We start from the raw sequence: 19,722 nt of genomic DNA on the forward strand, positions 1-19,722 counted from the left end.
ATGCTATGTAAAGATTCACTGGTTGACGACCGACGGCTGTTCATCATAATTCAAATTCAAAATTCAAAAAAATATTTACTGCACAAAAATACAGAGTACAAAGGGTATAGCTTATAGGTTACATCCTATTTCTGCCAGGTAACCCAACAAATACATATTACAATACATAACCCAACAATACATGTCAACAAATGTATGTAAACAAAAAATTTTAAAAGACAGAAGTATTTAATTTATGTAAGGGTATTCATTTAAGGTATAGTGACATTTGTTTGAAAGAAATGTTTTTAGTGATGATTTAAATTTAAGTATGTCGGTTATTTGTTTGGTGCTACGTGGAAGGTTGTTATATACTTTAATGGCCATGTAGTGTGGTCCTCTTTGAAATATAGTTTTGTTTGCTTTTGGGATTAATAAATTTTCTGTGAACCTTGTAGCGTGTTTATGTGTTGAGTTTTTTTTGTGGGAATTTTTCTGGAGATGATCGAACTAACAGGCATAACTCCATTATATATATATATATATCCATTACTGTCAGAAGTTTGAGATTTTTAAAAATTGGTCTACATGAATCCCGGTGATGGATCACCTGGATGGAGGAATTTCTCAAGGTCGCTGACTAAGTGACCGAATTCAAAAGAGGGCGATGCATTTTGGACTAAATATTGGAGTTCAAAGGATGACAAAACTCATCAGCAGTAGAGGTAGGGTAAGGATATTTTACTATATAATTTTAGATCGTGTAATTATGTAGTTTGGTAGTAGATATTATTATGTCAGTGAAAACTACGCAATCGACGTGTTGTCATTTCTCCACACCTCGGAAGGAATGACGTGGTAGACAGGCGGCCACTGACATCAGCATAATTCTTCAGTAAAGTACGGAGCCATAGTCTGACTTCTAAAAAACTTAAAAAATGTATACAATACAATAGTAACTGCTTCCAAATGTCTGGAGCCAGTGGGGACTATGGTATTTCCACCGGTGGTATGTTGTGAGGCTATAAGGGAATACACTCAAAGGAAGGAGATGGGGAGGAGAATGGTTGGAATTTTCCTTACTTTTATTTTTTTAGTACTGTGTGACAAATTATTAATCCATTTACAGCACATTCTTCTCATTCTATTACTCTTAACATCTGGGAAGATAAATATACAAAAAAGTCCTAAAGAGGAATTAAATACATCCACTGTTTCAAAATAGTTATTCAACGGTGCTATTTCTCGTGTCATGCTATGTTGTGCTAGAACATCTGTTTGTTGCCTCAAGGGCATGAACCTCGGGTAAGTTCCATACGTCAGACGTACCTAAGAATTTTTTACAATGACTAGACATTCTGTCTGGCCCAGGAGTCGAACAGTCTCACGTCAATATGCAACCTCAGATTTTTTTCAAATTGTTATAGATTACACTTCTTGAGATTGTGTATTCACTGTCGAAAAAGCTTCTAAATAAAATACGAAATAGTGACCTTGCTTGTTTTGTGGTAGAGTGAAAAAGTGTTGACACGTCTGATGTCTTATAACATCATAGTTTAGTAATGCGCAAATCAAAATAATTTCAGTTTCGAAATAATATATAGTTTTCATCATTTAGTCACTCCCCTAACTCCCTCTCTCAATTCATGAAGGAAGGTATTATAATTTTTACATCCCGGGGAATGAAACTATTCGATTTCATAATATATGGAGAAAAATGATCCTATTAAGAAAATGACAGCATGCTAAGTTCCTGATAAAATATAGTCATTCAGAATAAATCGAGAACACTTGTTCTTTTCCGAATAGAATCATGAAGGAATGCTACAATACACGTATGTCAGTATCAATATCAGTACTTTTATGAACACGTATTCATTTGCTTATAAAACATTTGCTTTTGACTGATACTTTGTTACAAACTCTTTCATTTCATTCGTTATGGGCCTGCAGTCCCATTTTTAACAGGAAAACAAAAAAAATTACCAGATATTTTTATAAATTAACAGAAGATGTTATTTTTTTTTTTTTTTTGTATTTCTTTGGCATTCACTATGTAACAATTTCTAGACATTTTTTGTTTTTAATGAGTTTTTTTATTCACAATGTACATTTGTTACGTATACATTTTTTATAAAATGTTTAAAAAATAATAATTTCTCCGAGTTCGCTAATCATTTGATAGAGACAGGCCATAGCTTCAACCGGGATAAAACTAAGTTTAAACATTCTAACATTAATAAATATTTTAATTTGTGCGCATTAGAAACATTAGAAATCAACAAAAAAATTAATTCAAGCATTAATATAGTAAATAAAATAATAGCACCTTGCAAATCACCTCTATTGACAATGTTCCCCGTTATTTTGACTCCTCCCTCCACTTCCCTCTCAACCCCCTCCCCCTCCCTCAAATCCCCTCCCACCAAAGAACCAAACTAAATAAAACCCCATATTTCTGCACTTAAAAATTTTGTTTTAAAATAGCTAGTTAATGACACGGACGTGTCGAAACCGGTCGCTAATTTTATAAAAAATTTATACGTAACAAATGTACATTGTGAATAAAAAAACTCATTAAAAAAAAAAAAAAAAGAAGATGTTATACCTATTTGTGAAAGTTTTCTCAGTGTAATCACAAAATACGTTCGAGTTTTCCGTATCACCACAAAGATAAATATCCTTTTTTGACACAGGTGAGCTTTGCAGGTAGCAGAGTATCAACTGGCCTTAAAATCTCGATAAGTTTCATTACTTAGCGTTAGCCCAGACAACACGAACTGGAATAGAGCATGCATGCAATCAGTTTAGTGAACTTTCCCGAAAATGGACATTCCGTGACGAATTTCACCAAATTGTTATAATTTAATATCTAATGTACACACCATTTTAGATTAATGAATACCACACAACTCTGTATTTGTACACATTCCTTGCTTCATTCACATGCATACATCGATCCATGTCGTACACATATTTGCTATTTTACTGTTATCCCACCTGCACGTCATAAACGTTTTTAAAAAATTTCAAGTTTATGCACATTGTACAGAAAATATTAGTGCAAGCGAGAAACTATTGAATGTAAATCATATTTATAGAAAACCCAAAACTTTTTTACTTTCTTCCACTTTTGTCTTAAACTAAAGCATTAATAAAACTTTTGCAGACGTATCTATGCTTCAACGCATTTTTAAAACATGAAAAAGCTGATATTAACCCCCTAGCGACCGATTTTTTTTTTCAAATTTGACTTAATAAATTGTAACTTCGTATTCGATTTACTCGAAAACGAAAGCTCAAATCAAAAAATTATCTAATCTAAATTATCCAAATGTGATAGATTCACCAGTTTTCCTCTTGTTCTACGAGTTTTCGATAGTTGGCTTTGCATTCATATTGTTATTTTTTTTTAATTTTCACCAATTTATTTCTTTCTTTCTTGATTATACCTAATTTCTCTGGAGTGTTCTGCTCCCTTTCAGTTTACGTGACAATAGTATATTCTGGTGAAAATTGATAGTAGCAATGTGCTAGCCTAAGCATAATGCCGACCAATCATTATAATAATGATGTGCTTTAATTATGCGATTTATAAATTAGAGTATAGCGCCACAGACGGGGAAGCTCCTTACTAAAATCCTAGACGCAAACCACAATCTCGCCGATTCTTTTGCCAACCAGTATTATATGTAAAACCTTTAATAGTCTGGAACTTAGATATAAGTTCTTATTTCAGTCGATAGTCTTACCTTACATGACAATTTTACTTACCGGTTTGATTATCTTTTAATAATTATCAAACATTTGGCCGTGTTTGGTGACCAAATCTGAATAGGGCAGTTGCTTTCCCTTCTTCCTCTACCCCATCTCCTCTCCACCCCATAACAATTGGGAATTTCATTGTATCACTGGGTCCGGTTACAAGAGTCCCAACCGCTTCCCGTTTGAGAAGATTGTTTCAGTTTCTAATTTAACCGTGTTTATATCTCATTGAAAAAATACATATTTTTCCTAAAGTTTATTTATAAAAATACAGTGTCGTACTACGTACTACAGGTGCTGTTTTACATAGTAAACCTCTTATTTTAGTTAACATTTCAATCATATTAATATGGCAGTGCTTAAATGGAAGAATTTGAATTCAAAATTCAATTTATTAGTTTAAAAAATTAGTGACAAAAAATAAATGCGTTTTTTATGAAATTATGATTACAGCTCCAATCCTTTCAAAGGGAAACTAAAAAAATATCTATAAACTATATATAAAGTTTTTCTGCTCCTTATTCGCCGTTTGCTTCATTTAAGTCATCACATCTGTGATCCAGATCGTCCTGTAAGAAAAAAAACTATTAGTCTTACTAATTTCGAGCAAACAGATGATTACAAATTCATGTGAGAGTATACTGATCACATGTTGATTCACTTTCATGTTCCTACCATTAGATCAAGGTTCCCTACTTTGTGTTATTGTTGTTCTGTCATAAATATATTACACACCATTGGTAACCCTTATGCTTTGTTAGCTGATGTTTTTAATATGCCTCTGTTGAAGTAAACAGCTAAACTAATTAATCATTTCTGCAGTGCATATTTTAATGAGGTTACTGCAAACAGGTTTTGTTTTTGTATCTTTTTTCACTAACTTTTCTCTAATATATATTGTTTGTGCCTATGTCTTGTTTACGTATAATATTTTAATTTTTCTTTTCTTTCTGCTTTCTATATTGTAGTATGACTGTCAATAACTATCATATATGTAAATGGCACCTGTAAATTTACTTACACACACACATGTATATATATTATAGTTTGTGTTTTTTTTGTTCTTTTTTGAGGTCAAAAAATCTATTAAATACATTATCTAATGGAATTGTATGAAAATGAAGAATCTAATGAAAAAATACAAAGGAATAGTGTATTGGAATTTACTGTTTAATGAATTGTCTAATTGGATTTCCTATTGGAATTTGTTTTTTGTCTTTATATTCCGCTCAAATGAAATGTCATCAAACTTTCTAATTTTGGTTGTGGGTCTGTGTGTAAGTGATTGTAACTCTGATTCAATGAATTCGGATTTCTTTCGGATTTAAATCTCACTTTCAAAACATGAACCGGTTGTGTTAAGAATTCAGACAAGCTATAAAGTACCTACCCATATAGCATTTTAACAGAAAATAATTTTAAATTTCATTTTCGAAATTGAAACTAATGTATCAAAAATACAAACATAATTTGATAACTTTCATGACTCATCAAGAAAAATATTCACGAAGAATTGCAAAAAAAAAAAATTAAAGTGGCTAATAGTTGTGGGAAATATTACAAAAAAATTTGAAAATAATAATTATTAATATTACTACACAAAAATATATTTGAAATTAACATTATACAGGTTTTCCAATAAGAGGTGTTATTTTGAATAGCCCGCTATTTCGTTAGATGTTACTTTTGAAGCTGTCATTTTTTAACATTTGACAAGTAGAAACTTACGCCATTAATAAAAATGGAACAATATACGCTTCAACAACGCATTAAAATTCACTTGAGTTAATCAAATGCAAATCATCTTGAGTGATGAGGCCCATTTCCACCTCGGTGGCTTCGTCAACAAGGAAAATTGTCGCATCTAGGGCTCGGAAATCCCAAGAGTTATTGTTGAAAAGCCTCTCTATCCTCAGCGTGTGACTGTTTGGTGTGGTTTGTGGTCCGGTAGAGTCATTGGACCTTACTTTTTCGAAAATGAGGCTGGAGCAACATTTACGGTGAATGGATTGCGCTATCGAGAAATGATTAATGATTTTTCATGGCCTGAATTGGATAGTATTGATCTGAATAACGTTTACTTTCAACAAGATAGCGCTACGTGCCACACAAGCAACGAAACCATTGATCTTTTACGATTGAATATCAAAATAACACCTCTTATTGGAAAACCCTGTATATGAATATATTTAAAGTATTAAATAATTCTTCAAAAGTAACATCTACCGAAATGGCGAGCTATTCAAAATAACACCTCTAATTGGAAAATCCTGTATTATAGGGTATTTGCTTACACACCATAAGACGAGTTTTAAATTATCTGAAGTTATAGTTAAAAATATTGTTCTTACATCATCCAACTGCAGGCACTTGCCCCATTCGATGAGCGTGATGCGGTGGTCATCATCTGAGTCGCAGCTGTTGAGGAAGGGGCCGATGCAGTGCTCCAGGGACATCAGGGGGGCCCTGATTGGGAACAGCTCGTGACGGGAGACGAACCTGAAAAGTCATTGCTCAGTGAAATAAGTAGGTGCAATCAGGTATACAAAATAATCAATATGACACCCATAGAGAGTGTTGGATTCTGTCTAATTAGTAAAACTGTTAAAATTGAATATCATTTTAAGGACAAGCGATACTGAGAGATGACGAACTTTTTTGCGGGCTACACATAGAATAAAGAAGAAAACTAGGTGTCTTCCATACAAATTTGAATAGAAACAAATGTCACCACTGACTTATTACTTTTGGTTCTAGACCATTTAGCACGCGCTCTATCTCACCTACATCTACCTGACATTTTACACGAATTTCGTAATCATGGTGACACACAGTTTTAGTATTGGAAATTAAGGCCCGATCTTTGGATCACGATATACATCCATGTGGCATTGCTTGGGTTGTTCTTTATTGTATGGAGCTACAGTTAGTAAACAATACCATCCCCAAAATACAAATGATACCTTTTTTATAATAGCTCCACACAGGAGTCCACGAGGAAAAAAATCCCTCATTGCCTATGTCATATTTGGGGATGGTGTGTGGTGGGTCTTTTTAGGGAAAGGAAGGAGAGGAAGTTCTAGGAATCTGGAGTTCAATGTATCCAGGAGAGGCGGACGTATTAATCCATCCTTCCAACTGCGGTGCAAGGCGATGGGTCGAGAGATTCCGGCTGGAGAGGTCAAAGGGTCTCCCTCAACCCTTTTCTCCCGATCCGACCCACCACGTAGAAGGTGAGCAAACGTATCCACCGCCAAGACCTAGACAAACCTCACCACAATAACCCGGGCGCCCTTGCGTGAACGCACGAAGGTGTTTAGGTATCTAATACACTTTAAAGTGTGACTCACGCACTTTGAGGCACAAAACATGAATCCTCATCAAGAACGCTATGGCGAAAATTGCCATCACGAAAGGAGCTATGCAAAGAGTCTGGAAAAAGAGAGACTAATAAAATGCTAAGCAATTACTCGGGTAGCCGACATTACCTCCATAATTAAAACTTGAGTGATATGCGGAAAAGAAAAAAAATTTCGCCACAGACGAGATAGGCTTACGAGAAAGAGACGGTGAACTATCAGCTTGATCGCTAAAAATCTATAAAACAAGACTTTTGAAGGAGATCAATATGCAAAACATAACACCAGAAGGCTTGCAAAGAAGGTTAAAAAGTTATAATGGTAAATTTTGGAAACTAGTGTAACGTCAGTTATCGACAGGAAATCTGTCATTACGAAATTGGCTGAAGACCAAAAGAAAACTGCCGGCTACACAGAGGATAGGTGAGAGTTGTCAAGAATCAACCAAACTGGAGACATTTGAGGGAGGCCTCATGAAGACCTAGAATCTAGTATAACTTCTAGGTCATGAAGAAGCAATTTTGGAAAGTTTAAATAAGCAAATTTCTCGATAAGTGAATCCATCTTTTGGTCAATTGTTTTTTGGATCTTACCTGTCGTTGTCCAGGGCATCCAGGTCGCACCACTTCCAGATGGCGGCGTTAGTCCAGCGGCGGGTCAGGTTGCTCTCGGCTTCACGCTCCATCTTCAGGTAGTAGTCGGACAGCTCTTTCCTGTCTGCCAGGTCGCGCATGATGTTGAACAGCCAGTCGCGCATGCGACGGGGAAAGTCGGCCATCTCATCGACCGAGCATTCCTGGAACAAAATAGTAAAGTTTTTAAATTAACCAAAACTTTTGTCATTATATTTTTACAAATTCGAACTGCTATGAGCCAGTGCTATAGCTCGTGGTTTGGAGATTGTTTCAAGGCTGAAAAAACGGGAAAGGAACTAATCAGTGTAAAAAGAAGTTAGGGACATGCCTAGCTATTCAAAAAGGATTATTGGTTCATATAAGTCGTTAAGAAGTGCATGCTCCAAGTGAAAATAAAAGAAGAGCAAAAATTAGGTGTGTTGTGAATTTGTGATAACCACAATAAAGTTATTCCTTCCCTACGAATTGCATTAAGAAGTTATTTAAAAATTTCGGTGCCTTGGAAAAAGCCTTGACAGCAATTCTGTTATCAGAAAGTAATTGTATTACTGTTATAATTACAACAAATAATTGTTAATATGAATTTGTTTCTGTTATCCTCGATAAAAAAAAATATGTAAAAATTTATAAGCATATCCATATTTTTTCCTTTTATGCAGATTGCAGACCCCAAACCATACATTAGATATCAAAATAGTCCATTGCCGAAAAAATTTTCTGAATAATTATTCTTTGACAGTCAGTAAAATTGGGTAATACTGATAGCTAAGTTGCATGGAGAAGCCTGATGTTGGTATTACATCTTAGATACATTCCGGAAAGATTCTCAAAGATGGTGTTTTCTTATGTAGGAAACTGGACCGTAAGTGAGGCGCACCATAGAAGGGATCTTGGAGATGGGAACGAAAACGGGCCTAGGGTGAATGTGATACCCAGATCTCTTACTATTTCTTACCTATACAAATATATGAATTACATTTGTCATCCATGGAGTTTACTTCAAATTTTGTCATAGCTACGATTCTATCCTGGAGTTAGTGCAGTGCTTGGTGAGCAGCAACGGAATTTTTCAACAGAGACTTGTTATCTAGCCTGGGTGATAAAAATTGTGAAAGGATCTCAGAGAAAAAAATTAAAGAGTTTATTGGTATACTTACGGGCATCTCACGGCACTGTCCATAGTAGTCCACTTGGACGTGGCTGTACTGGCTTCCCCTGCATCCTTCCTGCCCGGTCATGCAGAGACACCTGTGACGGTGGACTTCGCAGTCAGAATCCCAGGTCTCGTTGTGGTTGGTGCACACCTGTAATACAAGTTCTTCAATAAGGTATATCAATAATTCTCAAATTGTGGATTTGAGACTGAGTAAAAAACCTTCGATTTTCATTAGGGTCGTGCTTTATACTATTGGATTTTATGTAGCCTTTATCATGTTTCACCTTAGTTTCAACAAGAATGCTTTTCTTATCAAACCAATTTTAAACATGGATTTACAAAGTTTCAATCTGAAATAAGACAAATTGAAGCCAAAAAAAAACATTTTAATTACTAAGGTATGTCCATAATTTATATAGAACTGCAGATTTTCCAACAGGACTTAATACAGTAGGAAATGACATCATTTCTTCCATGAAAACATTTTATCGTATGCTTCAACACAATGGGAAGTTAATGTTGATAGCGCTCATGTTTATAGTGATTCTTCCGCTATAAATAAAAGGAGAGATAAAAATTTTATCCCACACACAATAATGGTCATCACGTCTCGTTGTATGGCCGCATCGAAATCTTTTTAACTCAAAGTTAAACCTATAAATGAGTCGGTGAAAAAAAAATATAGGCTTAACTAAAATGAGTAGGGAATCGAGACCACAAACTCATCGTTAGTATAAACCGGAAGTCTTTTTTTTCTGAAGCAATAAAAACTCTTGAACGCTTAGCTTTCCATCATGACGTTTGCGTAGCTTTCTCTAATTTTTTTTGACTAACGCAAATTAAGCTCAGATTTTAAATTCTAGCAAAAGATATGGGGGGTTTGGATATTAAAACTTTTTAAAATAAGACAAGACACAAAACAATTGTTTCAATATTTTTCGTTTGATCAAAGAATTTCGCCAAAAATAAATTACACCTCGGGCGAAGCCGGGTATTAAAACCAATCAGCAAATAACAACGGTTGGATACAGTGTCAAAATAAACGTGACAATTATTGACGACGACATTACTGCACCCACCGAAAGTTTCAATAGAGAGATTATGTACTAGATAGTTAAAAACTTTTTAGGCACATAAAACTAAAAGGTTGGTCTTAGTGTATGATGATAGAGCAAGCTGACCTTCCTCCTGTCATCGATTTCGTGAGGGCACTCCCTGATGCAGATGCATTCAGCTTCTCCCTCTTCAGTCAATTCACAGATGCGTCCAGCACTACAGTGGATCTTGGTGCAGGCATCTAGAAAAGTAATTCATCTCATTAGTCTAAAATAATTATCATCTATAGTCAAAAAATACTACAATATTTTATCAGTTGTCGCGTTACCTTCAAAGAGTTCATTGGTGTCAGGTTTCTTGTGAACTATTCCTTCTTCAACTTCTCTGGCCATCTCCTTCAAACGAAGACGTTCTCCCGCCTGTAAACAAGAATTAAGAATTATTTTACTTTCATTCTCCAGGCCTTTATCAGCAAATACTATGCAACAGATTCAGTGATGGTTTGTTTTTTAGTTAGATTCCGTTGAAATGTTACAACAATCTCAAAAATATGAACCTTCAAGTATCTTTAGTAGTAAGTTCTTAAGTATATTAACTAAATCTGAAATATGAGTTGGACTATATATACTCACTGGAAGAAAAGCTGAAAGATAAAATGGATTTATTGGAATTAAAAATGGTCGCGTGTCTTATATTATACAAGTCGGTAAACTGAAGACTGACTGCGATGAGTAAGTGCATTTTCCTTCGCCTTCCAGAACAGCGCAATTGAATATTTCAAATCGCACCGATCATTTAACCTATTCATAGGATCATATTTTTTAATCTTGTTTTTTACCTCGTATTTGGATTCATCGTTCCTCTCCGAATCTTCCAATTGCTGCAGCACCATCTCCTGCTCCTCCGTGTCTGTTAAATCTGGTGATTCTGTAGTCCTCATATGCTTCCTACCTTTCCCCTTCTTTCTGAGCTGAAATTCATTAATTAAGGAATGGATTTTTTTGGACTAAAGTAAGATTTTTCGGTTTAATTTTAATTATTCATAGTAGTGTAATGTTTGAATGGTCAGACTTGTACCAAATAGTGATGAGAGTTAAGTTATTTACCTTCTCAGCTGCCGAAGCATCTAAAACCAGCGCAGCCAGTAGCACGGCTACTAGCACCAGTTTCGCACGCATCTTGGCTTTTTCCTGAAATAAGGATGAGCAATTTATTAACTTGTTTATTGATTTAAAAAGTAATTAAATATATTGAACCCATCGTAAGATTGGTCTCAAAAGTGGACAAAAATTGTAACTTGTTGACCTAGAGGCAGATCGAGGATGAGGTGACACTGTGGAAGAAGATTGAAGTGGGATGGGATGTTATTTGGACTGGAGACAAATGGCTATGGCAACCGGTGGAGTGGAGTTGTGTGGGAGGTCAAATCGCACATTGTTATGTAGCGCAATGATATTGATACAATTGCATTTGTCTTTTTTATTTGTTTATTCCTTCCGTAAAATATAAAACTAGATAATTCAATGGAGATAATATATAATTGAAAATATTATATTATATTTCATTATAGATAATGTACGCTTTACAACCCTGTAGAAGAATGGGCTACCATATGTTTTTAAAGGTAGTGCGGGATTGTTTTATTATTCATCTAAAAAAAAGCCTTTTTAGGCGTATATGTATATTTAAATTAATAAATAATATCTATACACTTGTTATGCCGAAATTATATGAAATTCCCTTGATATAAAAAAACCGCAAAGCTTTGAAAATTAATAAAAACACGTTTTGTTCTGTTATTTAATATGTTATAGGAATGAAAAAATTCAGAGTGTATCTTTAAATGAAACTAAAGCATTTGTCATGTGATTTTTTCCCTATTTCAAACGAGGTGTGTTTTATTTAATATTTTCACCCTTTCCACTTAAATATATTGTAGGCCTCAGCACGGGTAAGCCACCCAGTGAGGCCAACATTACTGGATAACTCTGAAATGTAAAAAATATTGTTCATTACCGAGACTGTATATTATCATCAATGCTAGAAGCTCAACTGTAGGACACTAAAAATGTTATGTTATTTATAAAAGGTATTTTTTTTCCATTATTTCTGGCTTTCACCCTTCAAGGGTGTTCTTGGCCATCATTTAAAATTATTGAGAAATGAAAGGTGAATTTAAATATTAATTTTATTTAAATAGGCAAATTTCAAAATTATAATGAAAATTGGAGTCGACTTCAGATTTAGACGAGATGAGATGTTGAATGGAGGGGAAGCAATTTTAGATTAAGGCTTGATAGAAGAGAGGATATTTGTTTAGAGAGGGACAACCAAAAAATATGTGATCTAAAGTTCCCACTTCTAGACCACAGAATGTACAATCTGGGGAGTCAACAACGTGAATTTTAAAAAGATGGGAAGGAACGGAACAATGTCCGATAATAGGTATTGTAAGACGAAGAAAAATATATAGAATGTAATTTCAACAAAATAAAATTCCGACGAAAATAATTAATTATTAATAAACTAAATGCAATGTAATAGTGTATTTGATAAAAATATCCTATTTATTATTTTAATGCACGACATCTATTGACTTTTCTGCAAGTCTAGAATGATTTTTTTTTGTTTTGGAATAACTTATTGAGTATAACCTCAAAATTTAATATTTACAATTTGATTGATTTAAAAATGTAAAACAGAATAGTCAGTTAAATATGACGGAAGGAAATAAGGTCCCATTAGCGCAGTTCGTAGAGTAGCGCCTGGCAAGGTAAAAGTTCTGGATTCAAGTCCCAGATTCGACCGTATCTTTGTATATACATATAACGTATAAATTGGAGGTTTTAGTGATTAGATTATTCAAAAAAAATATATAAAAACAATTTGATAATAAAAATATTGAGGTTTTGTAAAAATTTTACTAAATTAACAATGGTTATTTATGATAGATTTCAATTTTCAAAGTGCAGCTAAAAATATACACGATCGTAAAATCAATTAAGTCCACTTAGTTCTTTGGCTCCGTTGAAGCTATACAAGCTGAAAGTTATTTCAGAAATAAGTCTGGGGATAAACTTTGATTTTCTATTTAAGGGATTGTTTTCAAGCTTTTGGCTGAATTTATTGGAATCAGCGGTAGAACAAATCAACTTAAAACACTGAAGAAATTTCAACTCACTTAAAACGCTATTTTTGTTGTTTCTGTGTAACTTCGGTTCAATGACCTCTAGAAATGATCATGATGCAAATATTTGTTTAATAAATAATTTCAGCTTCACAAATCCTACAGTTACAACACACCGTGCTTTTTCACGTGTCTGCGCTTCAAAAGTATTGTAAAAATATTTTATGTGACCACGTTTTGGGATAAATTGGTAGAAAATTTGACGGCCTCCGTAGTCGAGGGGTAGGGATGTTGCAATGAGTTTATTAACTCCTGGGAGTACAATGCTTTATATAATATACTATATTCTGTATTGTATACTTTTAATAAATAAAATAAAAAAATAAACTAGCAAGCTGGAGGTTGCGAGTTCAAATCTCGGCGTGAGCAAGTAAATTTTATTTGTTTTTCTGTGTTTTTTCACAATTAACTCATTGAAAATAATATGTAGTATATTTGCAGCATGTTCCAGAGTGGAAGATACGCTTAGTATCGCCCTGGTGTAAGACCACCATTCAGAATTGAAACGTTGCTTGAAATAGCTTTAGCCGTGTTTGGGGACCAAATCTGAATAACCCACCTTTCTCTTCCCCACTACCTTCTGCCTCACAACATACCCCGATTGGGGATGCAATAGTCTCACTGGCTCCAGATGATTGGGAGTAGTTGATATTCTTCTGCGGTTCGCATTTAAGGCGATGCACTACGTAGTAATGCAAAATCATGTGTTTTTGCTTTGAAAATTTGGTCGCCTAGAAATTTTTCAGATGCTTAAATTAAATACTGCGAGTTGAATACATCCTGGCCTTTGAAATAATCGAGTATTTTTTATATAAGTCTTTTTATAAGCCCAGAAAAAATAATGTATAAGGCCTATGAAAACTGCTTTAAAGTTAAAAATCTCCTACTTACGAACCCATTTTCGGTTATGGCTTTATTACATAATGTGTCAAATTTAGTTGTTTATAAAATGATCGAAAAACATTTAAATATTTGTGCCTGAACATCCACAAAATAAAATAAAAGGCACTTTTTGGCCATGTTTTTTTCTTGCATAAATCAAAACAGGTGGATGGTGTTAAGCGGGAATTTAAGCCTTATCGCCATCTACGTAAGGTCTGTTATTGATAACGGCTCGTTTCAAAATATTACACGACGTAGTGCTTCGCCTTAAAAATCCCAACTGTCCGGAGCAAGGGGGACTATGGAATTCCCAATTGGGGATGAATGTTGAGAGGTTCCAGAAAGTAGGGAAGGAAAGGATATGGGAAGAAGAAGATTGAAAAGTCTATTAAGATATAGTCAACTAACTCTGCAAAAGCTATTTCTAGGAATTTTTTATTAGGAATGGAGGTCTTTCACCAGGGCGATACTGAGAGTATCTACCACTCTTTGTCGTCTTATCTACAGTGAAGTTTATTTTCATATATAGTGGCATCAAATACAACTCTATCCAATAAGTGATATCATAATTTTGTATCTGCATTCTAATGAAGACTTCTATCAAAAGAGGCACGCACACAATGATGTAATCTGACATTCCTACTTTAATCAAAAGCATAACACGAATTCATATTACCAGATGAGCTTTAGTAACGTGACTAATATATTTTAGAGGGGAATAAGATGTTCATCTAACACAGAAGGATCGGTTGTTGGATTGTAACAATTCATCAAATTTCGTAGTTAATTTTCAAATTCTGTGAAAGTCCTTTTCAAGTTCTGTTATAATTTCAGTTCTGTGAAGCAACTGGCACATAATTATATAAAAACAGAATTTTCACAGAACTTGCAATTGTTATGATTTTTTCGAATTCTGTGAAACAATCTGTACTTAACTATGCCTGATGCTATAAATAATAAGGTTTAGACATAGTTTAAAGTTGTACATGCAAGTTTTGGGAACAAGTGTAGAGTCAATTTTTTGAACAACTCATATGGTCTCATAGAAATCGTTGTCTCCCTTACCCTCGTAGTTAGAAGTATGAACTAAACAGTGTTAAAAAGAGATAACACCAAGCTTTATATTCAAATATAGAAGTTAACCAAAGAATAATTAAAATTTACACTTCTATCAAACCGAACGTTTCGACCGCAATTTAAGAAAAAAATTGTGATTTTATTATAAATTTTTGTTTTTTGTTTTGGGGTGTTATGCCGTGTTGCGCTAACTCCATCTTAATCACACATCTGCCCTGATGATGGATACTGTAACGTAGTCCGAAACGTTGGCTAAAGAATGAGTTAGCGCAACACGGCATAACACCCCAAAAACAAATAATAAAAATGCTTCTGGCCGTGAAAATCTTAAATTTTATTATTAACTATGTTTATATGAAATTACAGATAGGTTTACATTGAAGTAATAAAATAGGCGTTTTTAATCAGTAAATTTTAGTCCAGTGTATTGAGCTATTTAAAAAAAATTATGTTCATTGAAAAAAAAACTATTATGTATTTCTAATAATAAAATTTGTAAGTGTATTTCATCGTCATTCAAAAACAGCTTTCGGATTCGTTCAAAAACATTTAATTATTTGGAATTTATTGAGAAGTGGACGTCCTTCTAGTACCTACTGTAAATGAGTCATATATTAATATAGTTTTTCGTGGACACCTCACTAATGGAACCTGTGCTGACGTGTTTTTGATAAAGTATTGTATTAGTATTTTTAATGTTTCAAAAAAAAAACACGCAATAATTACTTCATATTATTCATGCTACTAAATTTTAATTAGGGAGTTAAACAGTGAGGATATCATTATCTTTATTTGTTACACAAAAATTAAGATAATAAGAATCATATTATGCTGACGTTGCAAAAATGGCCGATTGTTTGCTAAACTGTCCTAAAGGGTAGGTTATATTATTTGTCGTGTAAATGTTTATCAATTTGGTAGGCTGGTTTGGGTACCGCCGCCCCGGGAACCATTTACTGGATGACCAACACCTCTGCCATAGGTCACCCCAAGAGGTTCGCTGCGTTTCGTGATTTAGCTGTTCATGGGATGAGGTGTGTTCAAGATGCGCATACCCACCAGATGGTTTGGGGAGACCATTACACCTCTCCCAACTGGTCTCTCGACCCATGATCCACCTCCTTGCGCCGCAGTAGGAAGGATATATTCGGTGACCGGGTATCTCATCAAAAATCCAACTTCAAACTTAACTATCAGAATCTTAGTCAATGTATCTCAATCTTTTTAGATCTCTCTAATGCTTTTGATACAGCTGATGATCAGCCACAACACTTCCTGAAAGGCTGTTAGTAAAAAAATCAATCAAAATTATCGAAAAACCATGCAAAATATATCAAATCCCGTTTTTATTTCCTAATTGATGTTTTTAGTTGATTTGAAAAACTTATGAGAAGTTTTTTTTTCAATAGAAATGTATGAACGCCATATTCATTTAAAAACTAGACACGGCATATTCATTTAAAAATAACCTCAACACAATTTTGGTTTGGTTCACATGCACATTTATGAAAAGGCCCACGCATTATGTCGCAATGCGAAATGGGCACTGTGCATTGCGTTTTACCTTTTGTTGGTCTATTTTGCTTCTCAGCTATGCTGGGCAAGTTCATTTTTTCAATCACATAAATAACCGAGTTCCAAATATTTAAATTTGAATTATGTCCATATTACAACACCTCTGACAACAAATTCTCCGTGGTTTCGCTTACGAGTTTGAACGCTTGTACAAGGAGTTTAAACAGAGTTGGGTTGTTAAGTTCATCTCCATATTTGTGACGTACGCTACGTGGCGTTATTTTTAAAATAAATTTAACTAGACAGGGCTAATCTAATGAACGCGTAGTTCCGGGATGTTCTGAACTGTTCTAAAAATTTCATGACATTTCAACACAACTACAAAAAGTGATATAAAGTCATGAAAAGTGATGAAACAAAAACTAGGTTGAATAGCTATTTAACCTAGTTTTTGTTTCATCACTTTTAATGACTCATCACTTTTTAAAGGTGTGTTTATTTTTCATTTTGATGAATTATCATGGAACTGATAAATACGTATATCCGTCACTCTTGGACACACCGATCCTAGATTCCTCTCCAACCTTTATACCTTTTACTTTCCTACAACTTCCTTTCCTTAAAAAAAATACAGTGTGTGGCAAGCCTATGCACGACGGAAGTGAAACTTTTAGTATTCTTCTCTCTCTCTTTTCATTTCATATTATTAAAAAGCATAAATTTATTTATAGGCGTGTTGTTAACAAATGAACGTTTAACTAGATTCCTAATATTGACATATTTATAAATAGCATGTGATAAAAAAAATTAAAAGTTATAAAAATATTGGATTCGAACCCGGGTCCTGCATAACGAGTGTCGAACGCTCTGCCTCTAGACCTGAAATGATCCGCGTTTTTCGTGACGGTCATGAGTCGGTTTTAATCCGGTCCTCGAAAATGCATAACGCGCGTAAAGAAGTTTCACTTCAAAAACCTCCATACAGCATCCCAAAATATGTAATAAAAGCCCCTATGGGCGTATAACAACAACAATAAACAATAAACATTTAAAAAAAAAAAAAAAAAAAAAAAAAAAAAAAAAAAAAAAAAAAAATAACAAATGTCAGTGTCGAGTTAGTGTAAAATAAATCCCAAAACGCGGATGCAGCGTCTCGGATGGTGAATCTTGAAATTCGTCGCTGTTTATTTATTTTAGGTTCCATAAATAACGCGGCAGATAACTTGAGATAACTAACTTTAAGCTTCTAACTGGCAACTTTATCCGCTGGATAGATAAACAGAGGCATATAAATGAATGCGGATTTTATGCTTTATCGCCTTGTAATAATAGGTATCAATATTTTTAATAAGACCTGAACGAGTAGGACGAAAATGACGCTCAGATGTATGGAAGTGAGGCATGGAACTGACAGAGAAAGGATGAAAGTAGACTGAATGCTGTTGGAATGAAATCCCTGAGGCGTATGTGTGGTTAAACCATGTATGAGTGTGTAAAAAATGTGGAGATCCGCAAAGAGTGCAAGGCTGATGCAAGCGTAATGAGTAAGATTAATAAAGGGACGCTCAGATCGTTTGGACATGAAGAGCAAATGAACGAAGAAAGGAGTGCTGGGAGAATATATAACACTAATGTGAATAGTAAAAGAAGTCGGAGACGTCCGAGAAAGACATGATATGATCAAGTGAATCAGACACTGATGTATGAATATGAATAAGGCGAAGAGCGTGTATCAAATCAAGACCGACTTGTTTGGCGCTCAGTTCTCTCTGCCTACCCCTGCGGGGAATCGGCATGATGGTTAGTTAGTCACATTGAGGTAATTGCCAGCTATTAATGACAATTTTATTGCATTTTCAGAAAGCTTGCCGCAAACTGAACGTAGCGCCGATCATTTAATGAATAAATGGCATCAAATAATTTAATAAATTACATTGCTGCTGAAATTGATACATTTTTTATCAATCCAACGATGTTTCATTGCTGAATGTTGCAAGATAACCTTCGCCGAATACTGAAATATTCAGTTGACCTTTTCAATGAACCCCGTGCTTCTGAGAATGTATTTAACTGCCTCTCGATTTCATAAATAATAATATGTAATGTTCTGGACTTTAGTACAGTATAATAATGTACTGTATATATAAATCAGTTACATGCATGGTGGTCCATCTTACAGAGGACCTACTGCGAAGAAAACTTGAATCAATAAAATTATTACTCGATCTTTGATTTTGGAGATTGATTGGTGATTGACATTTTAGATACTGCGTATTTAAAAATAGTTAAGGAGATGCACTACGTCGTGTAATATTTTGAAACGAGCCGCTATCAATAACACACCTTACGTAGATGGCGATAAGGCTTAAATTCCCGCTTAACACCATCCACCTGTTTTGATTTACCCAAGAAAAAAACATGGCTAAAAAGTGCCTTTTATTTTATTTTGTGGATGTTCAGGCACAAATATTTAATGTTTTTCGATCATTTTATAAATAACTCAATTTGACACATTATTCAATAAAACCATAACCGAAAATGGGTTCGTAAGTAGGAGATTTTGAACTTTAAAGCAGTTTTCATAGGCCTTATACATTATTTTTGTCCGGGCTTATAAAAAGACTTATCTAAAAAATACTCGATTATTTCAAAGGCCAGGATGTATTCAACTCGCAGTATTTAATTAAAGCATCTGAAATATTTCTAGGCGACCAAATTTTCAAACCAAAAACACATGATTTTGCATTACTACGTAGTGCATCGCCTTAAGCAAACTATTTGTTTCATATACCTATAGTTATATATCAATTATTTTCAGCTCGTAATGGTTCCATCATGAGCTGTGGAACTTTGGAATGTTCATTTAACAGTGAAAAATTAGTCCGGATTCTTTTTTGAAAATTAATTTTCAACGGTAGGTATATATTGTATCGGTAGTAAAGGTAAGGTCGGATATTTTTAAGTTTATTCTACACTAGATGTACCCCGCTACGCGTTGCTGTGGCTCAGTCTATCTGTGCAGACCGAGAAACAATAGCAAGTGTTAAAATGGATTGGAGATCTACGATGTCAGGCGAGTGTAAGTGAGACGGAACGCTGAGACATTGGGCT

The 19,722-nt window shown here is 34.3% G+C and overlaps 1 protein-coding gene across 1 annotated transcript in view; it reads right to left on the reverse strand.

Annotated features, from left to right (window-relative positions):
• Positions 1 to 4,103: 4,103 nt before the first annotated feature.
• The window catches only part of SPARC (secreted protein, acidic, cysteine-rich), a 40,688-nt gene continuing 25,069 nt past the window's right edge, over positions 4,104 to 19,722 (reverse strand). The window contains exons 2-9 of the mRNA XM_089639335.1: positions 11,057 to 11,140; positions 10,789 to 10,920; positions 10,279 to 10,369; positions 10,076 to 10,191; positions 8,896 to 9,042; positions 7,697 to 7,899; positions 6,096 to 6,243; positions 4,104 to 4,313 (exon numbers count right to left, since the gene is read on the reverse strand). Coding sequence (XP_089495461.1) covers positions 4,263 to 4,313; positions 6,096 to 6,243; positions 7,697 to 7,899; positions 8,896 to 9,042; positions 10,076 to 10,191; positions 10,279 to 10,369; positions 10,789 to 10,920; positions 11,057 to 11,128 — 960 coding nt within the window. The 5' untranslated portion in view covers positions 11,129 to 11,140 and the 3' untranslated portion in view covers positions 4,104 to 4,262. The remainder of the gene's footprint in view (positions 4,314 to 6,095; positions 6,244 to 7,696; positions 7,900 to 8,895; positions 9,043 to 10,075; positions 10,192 to 10,278; positions 10,370 to 10,788; positions 10,921 to 11,056; positions 11,141 to 19,722) is intronic.

Source organism: Hesperophylax consimilis, chromosome 14 (genome assembly GCF_061612785.1).
Source record: "Hesperophylax consimilis isolate HC1 chromosome 14, BYU_Hcon_1.0, whole genome shotgun sequence".
NCBI classification, from domain to species: Eukaryota; Metazoa; Arthropoda; class Insecta; order Trichoptera; family Limnephilidae; genus Hesperophylax; species Hesperophylax consimilis.